Source organism: Cololabis saira, chromosome 3 (assembly GCF_033807715.1).
Source record: "Cololabis saira isolate AMF1-May2022 chromosome 3, fColSai1.1, whole genome shotgun sequence".
Classification (NCBI taxonomy): Eukaryota; Metazoa; Chordata; class Actinopteri; order Beloniformes; family Belonidae; genus Cololabis; species Cololabis saira.
This window is the reverse complement of record NC_084589.1, coordinates 39,396,620-39,408,004: the sequence shown is the minus strand read 5'-3', so window position 1 is coordinate 39,408,004 and position 11,385 is coordinate 39,396,620. Positions and strand designations below refer to the sequence as shown.

Sequence of the window (11,385 nt, the reverse complement as noted above, 5' to 3'; positions counted from 1 at the left end):
TTTGGTTTTTGGGGTGTTTTGGGGATTTGTATAATATGACAGTGCTGTGTGAGTAAGATGGAGATGTCAACTTTTTTTTTAACATTTGCAAAAAGTACAATGATAACAAATCTTCACATTATGCAATTTCAAGTTGAATTATAACATATAAAGAGTATAACTCAAATTAAAAAAAAACAAAAACAAAAAGCACAACACATCATAACCAGCCTGGGGTGATGAAATTATAACAAAACATTTACATACATTTATGGTTTTGATTGCTTTTGAATTAGTAGAAAACTGAATGTCAACTGACTGCAACTGACAATCCAATGCGTGTCAGCGCGCCAGACCAATCACAAGTCAGCTCCCAGCACTCTTCATGTTGTTAGGATTTTTATTTTTATTTCTATTTTTATAATTCTATTTTTATTTAATTTTACATTTTTTCTTTATTTTTATCTTTATTTTTATCTTTATATGGATGTTTGGTTTTTAGGGTGTTTGATTTGTTTATGACAGTGCTGTGTGAGTGAGATGGAGATGTCAATTTCCCCGAGGGAACCTCCCAAAGGGGTTCATAAAGTCGTCTGAATCTGAATCTGATCATCAAAATTACATTTTATACCGTCAAGAGATCATGAATAATAGTATATTAAACATAATTTTGAGACAGATGACAGATCAGGTTTGTAGAAAGTTCTACACACCTGATTTGTCATCATCATTATCTTCATTTTTATTTATTTATTTATTTTGAATTTCCATTTCTGTTTTGCCTGAGAACTAGTGAATTCTATCTGAATTTCCATTTGACCAATTTTTTATTGAGAACCAAACAAATCAATGATCACACACACACACACACACACACACACACACACACACACACACACACACACACACACACACACACACACACACACACACACACACACACACACACACACACACACACACACACACACACTTTACATTCAATAAAACTTTTATGATATTTGGCAACCAACACCAGCTTAAATGTAAATAATATGCACTCTGTATGTAGCCTATTTTACATACACATTTTGAAACCCCACCTGTTGTCTTGTAATACCTTCCCTTTGTTGTGTGTATATTTGGGAGGTGCTTGTTATATGTGTATTTTTCATGTTGGTAATAAAAAATGAAAAAATGTAAAAAAAAAAAACTAAAAAAAACAACATAATCTTGAGAAAAATTCGGCGAAGAAAAATACAAACAAATATAGTACAAACCCAAACGTCTCGTCTGGACACGATGTTTCCCACGAGTCTTTGCGACTGTATTTAGTTGGCATGCTGAATAATTTTTTTGGCATTGAACTGAATAATGTTACATTATATCACTTGCAATTCTAAATTTATATTGTGTTAAGTTTATTTAACTTTATTTAATTTTTAAAACAATCTAAAACAACATTTAGTTTAGGTTGTAGAGTCATCAGTTCAATTTGAGGAGGAGACGTCAAAACTGGCGTTGCTAGGCGACGGAAATCAAACAGAAGCAACGTTTCAAGACGCTGTTGCTACTATTTACCTTCATATCACGTTAAAAACGTATCTAGGTGGTTCAAACTTGTACACAATTTGAGTGGGTTGCCTTTTTGAGAATTGAATATGAATTTTATGGACGGAAATGCCTCTAACCAACCGGCATTAACAGATGAAATCTACAACATGCCGAGGGTAAGTGGACAGATAACCCCGAGGTTTCACAGAATAAATATTTTCTTACTAGATTAAATTTAGTATGATAATCTTACATTTTTTAATTTAATTTAAAACAGGCTGGAAAACTAAAACCTATAGGAGTCAGTGTGAGGAGCTGCTTAGAAGAAATGCCAAAAGTAAGTCTATTATTTAATGTTTTTGCATGTTCAGTAGCATTAAGTTCTCAGATGTGGACTTTAACATCTTTATAGTATGCATGCAAAGTGAATAACCTGAATTCAAGAACAGACAGACAGCTTCAATGTGCACGTCTAATACTTTCTGATATGCCCCACTAAAATTTGCATTTATCAGCCTCCAACTCCACCGCTGGTGAGGAAATTCACCAAAAGTGTCCATCCAGAACCAGGAGCCATCCGAGTGCACCCAGGGAAGGCAAATGACCCGGATGTTGCCAGCAAACTTGTGCATGGCACCAGCATCAAACCTCCGGCCCCTGTGAGTACTTAATCTTAAGTCTTTGAGCGAATAAATGGGATAATAGAGCCTGTTTTGTGTGCTCTTTATACTCTTGAATCACATTTCTAAACATTCAAGTTTGGGAGCAAAAAGGGTTTGCCACTGTTGGAGAGGAACTGATCAGTGTTGCCTCTCTTGAATGCTTGACCTTTATTCTAAAGTATTCCTAGGGTGTGGCATGACAAAGTACTTCTCACATTCACTTCCTGCAGGCAGGAGACTTCTTCTGTGCTCATTTCACTCAAATCTGATTTTAAAGTACGGTATGCACCTTTACATCAAAGCTAATTGGAAAGTATTTGTTGTCAAAAAATGCCAGTGAGATGTGGAAACTTTAAGCCAGCAATGTGTGTAGAAAGTGAATCTTCATATGTTCATACAAATCATGTGCAAAAGCCATCACCCCCTTTTTAATAGTAGATTCTTGTGTACAATTTAAATAAGAATCATGTGATCATAGTGGGTATTAGTATTAAAACATTGGGCTTTCAGCCATCTATAACTGTCTTTAACCTGCCATTTTTTATTTCACAAATATAATTCCCCCAAAAATGAAGCAAATCATGCATGCAATGCTAAGTACCTCCTTCCTGCTTCTATTGGATCTAAGAGGGTAAGTTGCTCTCACTTCTTGCTAATTAAGAGCCCTTGATTAACTAATCATCAGCAGGTGTGCAAACCTTTATAAAAGGAGATCATTTTTTTTGTTACTTTCAATTTTAAGTTGCTTTGTGCCAAGTGTCTATTGAATGTTATATAATGTAATTAATTTGCCTTTATTTTACCCAGAAGGCCCTTGAGATAAAAATCCCCTTTTCAAGGGATACCTGGTCAAGAGGAACAATTAATGTAATATTTTGGCAGATGATAAGCTTTGAGGTGTGTCTTAAAATAATGCCAGCAGGGAAAGACAGAAACGACAATCTTATTAGAGAAGCCATTGGTGCTGCACGTCAGAGATGAAAGAGTGAAAATATTTCCAAACAATTTAGCCTTTCAAATTTTACAGTTACAGATTATTCACAAGTGAAAAGCATTGAAGACTGTCCCCAATCTTCCCAGGAGTGGATTTTGTTTCTTCAAGGTTTATTTTATATACTATTTGAAGATTTGTATTGTTTTTACATTTAAAACAGGATCAAAGCAGAGGGGCACAAACTCTGACAAATAAGATAATCTTGATTTTAAAGTAATTCACCAACTCTTTTTATTTTTGATGCAGGGAACAAAGTTGCCATTTTTATCATTTTTTTTCCAGATGATTTAATAGGTAAAGATTAAACACAGCTTAATATTCATCCATCTATCACATGTGTCGGACTCCAGTCCTCAAGGGCCGCAGTCTTGCATGTTTTAGTTGTTCCCTGCATCAACACACCTGATTCAAATTAACGGTCGTCACCACCTTGTCATCAAAGTCTGGATAGTTCTGTTGATGACCAAGCTCCTTGTATCACGGATTGATAAAAAAAAGGGACACATCTAAAACATGCAGGACACCTGCCTTATCCTGTTGGTCTCTGTGGAGGTTGGTAAGCAGCTTCTGAGTGACATCACATCTGTTGATATTTGAAACAAAACATGACCAAAACACACAGAGCAAGCTCCCTCCCTCCTTCCAGCATTCCCTAACTAAACACGACTCTAGTTTTCCCTTCATGTTCATAACCATGAACTCTGGCCCTGTTTTTGATATGTGGTAGCATCGTTTGTTATGGTTTGTAAACTGTACCCAATCTGTTTGTTTACAGTTTCCAGCTCCAGGGCGGTGTATGAGTTTTTTATAGTGAACTCATGAGATGGGCAGCTAGTATATGGTGATGTTCAGTGAATGTGACCCAAATTGTTCTGGATTTGAGATCACGTTTAATTGCTTACCCTGCCTCTATTGCTTATTGGATAATGTTTCATCTCTAAGAAACCCAGAATCACAATATTTCTATATTTTTCTAACAGGGTGAAAACTTGTTAAATCCTCCCCAAAAGACAAAGTTACAACAGAAGTTGCAAGAAGATGCTGAATCTGTGTATGCTTCAAGAAGGAAAGCTCTTGGCCGGTCACCAAACAAGGATGCTGAACTCTCCGGCTGCTACAATGATGAAACTATATTTGGTGTGAAGATAGTTAAAGGTTTGTATAACATCAAAGCAGGTCACAGCTGACATGAGGAAAAATGCCCCATTTGATAAAAAAATGGTGTTGACTTCAGAAATTCCAGAATTGTCTCTCTTTTGAATATGTCTCATTCTTCTTATGGAGGCCTGGCTGCTGGAGAATTGATTTCCCCTTCAAAAACAAGACAGGAAATCGAGCTGGAAGCTCAGGAGGCGCACAAAGCGTATGTTCACAGCCATAAAGACTATTTGCCTGGTGAGGAGCATCATGCAAACAACTTTTACTATTACAGCCAGCATTCTGTTTGTTTGAGTTGATCAGTTTTGAAATGAAGTGGCTGCTTATCAACCTTCTTTATTTTATATATTTGTTTATTGGACTCCTCTCCAGGTGAGCAAATAAATCGAAAATATGATATGAGTAATTACGACAAAAGCAGCAGGTTTGGGATCCAAACAACTCATTTCAATGACGGCCGCAATACCGGTAAAAGTCTCTGCTGGCGTGGAGCGCTTAAGTAAGTGTTCAAATACAAATAAAGAGCAAATTAGGGCCCTGTTTTTAATTTCCAGTCCACTCTATATCCACTTGTTGCACTTATAATGTTCATACTTTAATGCTTTAATCAATCTTAAAAGCTCCAATCATTTTTTGCCACAGGTTTTATGATCCAAATCCTCTTTTGAAGAGATCTGACAACAAACAAAAATTGGCTGAGCAGCTTGGCAAAGACATGAACTTGTAAGTTTTTGTGACGTCAAACTAGGGCTGTTCGATTTTGCCCAAAAATAAAATCTCGATTTTTTTTCTCTCAAAATCCGATTTTCGATTACGATTACGATTATTTTGTGAATTGACAAAAGGCAAAGAAATGATTTCAAATATGCTGTTTTTTTATTGAACATTTGCCCCATTTGGCTTTAAGTGCAAACTTTGTTCTTATTAAACCAAAAATGAATTAATAAAGTGCAAAACTCTGTAAAATAAGTTGAAAAAAAGTTTTAAAAAATATAATAAAATATAAAGTTTTATCTCTGAAAAAAAAAATCACCAAATCAGCACTTGCAAACAACAGTAAGTTATATTTCCAATTAAATAAAACAAGACATTTTCTAATTAAACTAAACTGGGTCTTTGCATGCTAAATAATAATGCAACCCATGAAAGAGGTAGAGGTGTGTGTAATGTCAGTCATTACATTTGCTATTCACATTTGCAAGTTTTTTGCAAGGAACACGAGCCGGTCTTGTCATTAATCATTAATATGGTATCAATCATTAATATGTGTGCAGACAAGGTAAAAAAATAAAATAAAATAAAAAAAAAAAAAAAAAAAAATTTTTGAAAAATCGATTTTACGATTTTCACGTTTTAACATCGTTCTAATTACATAATCGCGATTACAATTTAAAATCGATTAATCGAACAGCCCTACGTCAAACCATCTGTGACCTCCGACTGTGATTTCTTTTCTTTTTCAACGTTTAACTTTACCGTATCTGTATTTTTAAGGAGGAAAAAAACATTGAATCTTCCAGCTTATCACACGTTTGGAGTCGTCGTGCCACCGGATCAGTACGGTACATTTGCATTTCCACGTCAAAAACTGAATTGTGGAACGTATTGTTTTGTGTAATGTTTGATACGCGCGGAAAGAAACACATCCACTGGAACCTTCTCTTTAAATTACATTTCATCTGCTTCCTCCGAAGGAGCTGGAGATCTAATCCACTCCACAGATTCAGGGGAGTACGCGAGAAGTGGAGACAAGCAGCGCAGCCTGGTCAATGCAGTGAGACACTACCTCAAGAAAATCAACTTTCAGAACTTCCCGTCTTTGCTGGAGGCTTTCAAGCATTATGACAAGGTAGGAATGCAATCGCAGACAAGCAGCCTGCACCTTAAGCTGCCGGCTGTTTTGGTCCTCAGATTGAAAGACTGGATCAGGTGAATGTCACGTTTTAGAAACATATTCACCTGGTGTTTTTTTTTTTAAATATATGATTATATTTTTCATCTCGGAACTGCAACTGTAAAACATTATTCTTATCAAATTGGCACAAAATAAGACCTAATTTAATTTTTCAAATGCCTGTTTTTTCTTTTTATATCAGAAAATAATTAAAGAAAACGAAGCAAATTCTTCTATCAAAGTAGATGAAATATCCCAACTCCTTCAAAGCTGATTGATGTTTATGCCTGAACAGACATTAAATGTAATTTTTTCACACCTGTTTTTGATGAGTAAAACACAGAAGGTCATTTTTGCAAGATAGAGGTTATAGGATGATAACAATCCCAATTCTCAAGGTTTTAAGTACATTATGTGCTTATTTACCCTTTTATTCTGTATATCTGTTCTTGAAAATGACTAGAAAGGAAAGGGAATGATTGACAGGGAGGACCTGCAGGAAGTTTGTCGTCAGTTCCAGCTGGACGTGAACAAAGTGGTTCTGGATGACCTGATGGACTATTGTGACACGGACAAAGATGGACTCATAAACTTCTTGGAGTTTGCAAACTTTCTCAACTGGAAGGACAAGATGCCCGTCAACAATCGAGAGCAGCGCGTCCTGACAGACGGTCAGTAAAAGGCACCGCGGGCGTGTTCTCAGCTTCACATCCACAGTTGTCATGTTATGTTGCCATAGCTGCTCAGATTATACGATAAAACACGGGGAAGTATCGGTTTCCCACTTTAAAAATTCAGATTCAGTTTAAAGTTTTTTTATTTGACATTGATATAATATTCGGGGGTTCGTTTTAAAGAATAACATTTTCTTCTTCTCTGTCTTTGCAGAGCATGAGTCCAACGCAGCTCCAGACGGCACAGGCGGAGCAGAACATCCTCCCTCTCTGGCCTTGATTAAGCCTGAGGACTTGAAGCCCGTTGAAACCGGAGGTTCACTGAAGACAGTCAGGACTCTGAGGAGACCGAGGGCTGCCCCGGACGATTTCAAGACCTCCTCCTCAATTATTGGTGCCGTCAATGGCACATCGAGTAAGTCAGGAGGACAACTTTCCCCTAGGTTTTCTGCACATTGAATCATTGAAAAACAACAAAATATTTCTCGCTTAGATTAGAATTGGACAAATTTAAGAATTTCTGGAAACACTGGGTTGAATCCGTGTAACCATTGAGAGCAGACTTTATCTAAATAGTAATATATTTTAAAGATTCCTTTGGTTCTTGCTACTAAATTTTAATTGTTCATTGTTTGAGATTGAAACAGGACTAATGTCTGAGAAAGTGGGAAAGATGGATAAGGTACAATGTGTTTGTATGGTCATCATTCAGTTACTGTAATGCCCACTGTTTCATTATCTATTCTGTCATATTCTACTCTTGTGTAAACATATTTGAATGACAGCAAGGTTTAAAAAAAACCCCAACAAATAAATATGTTGAGTGGGGAAACAGTGTGGATACTTGTTGGGTACCTGACGGGTGGGAATGTAGTGTTCACACCGTGCAGCAAAGAGTGTGTGCATAAACCACTCACACACAATATTATAGCGATATTTCAACCATATCTTTACACTTCCAGTCATAGCAGCCAGTTTTAAAGGCTGGACACGGGTTCTGCACTCCACCCCAGTGTGGGCTGCTTTTACAATCACTGCCACAGTTGTGCTTTATCCACTTCAGAGCTACCCTAGGTGCAGTACGAAGTAAAGATGCGATAATGGATAACTGTTAATTCTACTGTGATCTGAGTCAGTGATGTCACAGAAACCTGCTGCATCTCAGTGAATATGTTTCATAAACTGTTACTTGGCTTTGATAAACCCTTTCTCATTATTTATCATCTCTTCACTTAGACGGCCGCACATACGGGACCCCGTCGATGCGTTCTGACCTTCCAGTTCCACGTCTCAGGAGAGTCGGGGACACCGTGAACTACGGGGATTTAACTACAGCTGCAGATCTGCTGCGTCCGTCAGTCTATGCCCTCAGAGGCGTTGATGAGAAGCTCTTATTCTGTCCTCGTACCCGGGAGGAGGTAAGTCTGGCGCACACCATCAAGGGGGGCAGTTTAACCGTGAAAGGTGCTGCTCTTGTGGACATTTTGGACTCTTTCAGAAAGTGGATGGGTTACTGAGGTATTGCACATTCACTCATGTATACTTACGGACCAAGAGAGAGAGAGAGAGAGAACTGAAGCCGGCAGATTTAAAGATGTTCATGTTTACTTTGGGAGTGAGAAGGATAGAGAGGATTAAAAACAGGGCTGGACCTCTTGGAGACAAGACAGAATAGGAGGCTAGATGGAGATGGTTGGAGAGGTTCAAGGGGAGGAATAATGAACACCTGTAAAGAGGAGTGCTGGAGACGGACCTGCTGGAGACAGAGGCCCTGTCTCAATACTATCACTACCCCTCGTTTTCAGCCCTACCCCTAAATTTTGCACGTTCCCGTGTGGGTAGTGGTGTCCCAATTCCTCTTTCCACCTAGGGGTAGGGAAGAAAAGTAGTGTAGTTGCTATGAATCTGTCCCTACGGATGTAGGGATTTCCGATCCTCACTAGCTGATCTAGGGACAGAAACATTTCCCAGAATGCTTTTCGTCGTCATGAATCCAAAAAAAAAACATGGCAGACATTTCTTATTTTTTAGTGAATAAAATCAATATTTTGAGTTAGTTTCTGCATAAAAATGCGTTTTGATTACATTTCTAGCGAGAAATATATATTTTACTTTCATAATATTCACTCAGTGAATGTACATAATCACTCGTTTGCCCGTTGTGGCGAAGTCTTTTTCAAACCTCGCCAGAATAAAGGCCGATTTATGGTTCCGCGTTACACCAACGCGGAGCCTACGGCGTAGGTTATGTCGTAGGCTCTGCGTCGATGTCATGCGTCGAAGTACGCCGTACCCTACGCCGTAGGCTCTGCGTCGATTTAACGCGGAACCATAAATCAGCTCCGGAACCGGCAGGCAGAAATCTCAAAATTTTCGGAGCAAATTTCAGGCGTAGGTACAACTGTTAGATTTCATCTATTAAACCAACATTTATCTTCCTAAATGATTTATTTCAGCCAGCTGTAATTCTCAACAGAGCTGCAGGTTTCTCCCCCGGGACGACGGCGCAGGTTGACCTGGCGATCACGTCTGTACTCCTGCTGCTTCTGCTGCCGAGCCGGCGGCTCTTATCATCGCCGAAAGCATCGGGTCAAATTTCTTAACAGGGGTTATTTGGATAAACTGAGCTCAGGTTGGGGATCTTAACAGTTACTTTTACGCCTGGAAAAAATATTAAAACTTAATAAAGTGGCATATTAACAGCGCTACAGCTGAAATTAAAACAGCTTTTGGCTCTCAGCTTCCTGATTTTAGGGGTGGTGCTGAAAGTAGGGGAAGTATTGGGACAGGCCCCTGGGAAGATTTCAAGTGCCCTAAAATCTGTCCCTTCTTTTTTAGGGCTAGTGAAAGAACGTAGGGGGAGTATTGGGATTGGGCCTAGAGCTGCCGGAGACAGAGCTGCCAGGCAGGACAGAGGACATTTCAGGATGTGGGGAATGAGGATATGCAGTTGCTTGGTGTGAGTCGTGACAGACAAAGATGCTAAAGAAAGGCTGGGAATGAAAACACAAGATCTGCTGTAGCAACCCCTCATGGGACAAGCCAAAAGAAGGAGCAGAAGAACAGAAATTGAGTTAAACAGATTGAGCTGAAATTGGAGAGATTTTTTTCTGCCACAGCTGGAGAGTTCAAGGTTATCACCATGTTATACTTGTAAAAGCTAATGTGGCTGACACACTCCAGCATTTACATGGCTGACAATCTTTGCTCTGATGAAAAGGACCTTTCAACTCGTCTCGGTGTGTGTAGCTTAATACACACACCTTAAAATAATCAGGTGACAAATAAGAAAACAACTGCCTCATGTCAATATCCCCCTTTTGCTCATTTCCCCTCATTACCATGTACCTGACAGTCCATGTTTCTTAACTGGACCAGGAAAGTGGAGTTTAATATTTACAGTATATACAGTATATCGTTCTTTTACTGCTAGGAAGAAAAGGAACAGACATTAACAACGTGAGTCTCAGCGAGATATATTTTTTTAATGCTCATTTTCATTGTCATTATCACAGATTGCAGATATTTTCAGGAATGTCGGGGTTAATATTTCTGAGGAAACATTTGAAGAAGCCTGGAAACGAGCATCTGCGGAGCAGCCGAGCGGGGAGGTTTGTGTCGAAGCTTTCCAGAGCGTACTCAAGGAATTAAAAGTGATGTAACGCTTGAGATTTGTCTGGTACGTTGTTTGTTCTTAATGGATATTATTTTTCCATCTGCCAGTATACACTATATTTAGTTTTGAATACTGGACACCTGATTCAACATCGATGCAGGTGAAAAGTCATTAAAGTTGAAACCCAACTCAAGAACCTCAGATTATGAAGTTTAACTTCTTCTTTGTAGGAGAGAAGATAAAAGGAGAAAATGTTTTACATGCCTGATAGAGATTCTTACTCATTATTAGTCTTCATCCGTCAGTATTTTACTATTATAAGAAACTCTTGATTGTCATGTCAGGAAATGTTTTATCATTTACGTCTGTTCATTTATCATAAATCTATTTAACTATTGAAATGAAATAATCTTCAGACATATAAACAGCTTGTTTGCCATCAGTACTTGGTCTGTGGTGATGGAAGCCGTCTTTTGTTTGTACGCCTAAATGGACGTAAATTAGATTTAGATCTTTGGACTCAAACAAACAAACTGTCAGATTCTCCACGCTGGTAAAAAAAACAACCTGTAGACAGTTATTGGATTATTATTTGCCGTCTTTGAGTATTAGATTTAATTTCCATGCATATTTACATTATAATCGTATTAATGTTAAAAATGGCATTTTGTACTTCAAACATTTGCAGACATTCAGGAAGGTCTGAAGAGCCGTTAATCACGTTAATGACGCAGTTAGACGTTCAGCTTTAAATGATCATCTCAGAACATGAAACGGTGAAATATTGGAGAAAATGTTCCCCTTTTTATTGTTCTCTTGTTAATTTCCATTAAAGTGAATGACGCACAGGCATGGTGAATTGTTTAATGTGTCCT

The 11,385-nt window shown here is 38.1% G+C and overlaps 1 protein-coding gene across 1 annotated transcript; it reads left to right on the top strand.

Annotated features, from left to right (window-relative positions):
• Window positions 1–1,679: 1,679 nt before the first annotated feature.
• efhb (EF-hand domain family, member B) lies at window positions 1,680–10,610 on the top strand. The gene is made up of 13 exons (XM_061717980.1): window positions 1,680–1,688; window positions 1,790–1,849; window positions 2,028–2,171; window positions 4,149–4,323; window positions 4,453–4,563; window positions 4,699–4,825; window positions 4,969–5,037; window positions 5,800–5,888; window positions 6,021–6,175; window positions 6,684–6,891; window positions 7,109–7,309; window positions 8,131–8,312; window positions 10,410–10,610. The coding sequence occupies exons 1-13, from the start codon at window positions 1,680–1,682 to the stop codon at window positions 10,554–10,556; spliced, it is 1,677 nt and encodes a 558-aa protein (XP_061573964.1). The 3' UTR covers window positions 10,557–10,610.
• Window positions 10,611–11,385: the final 775 nt, after the last annotated feature.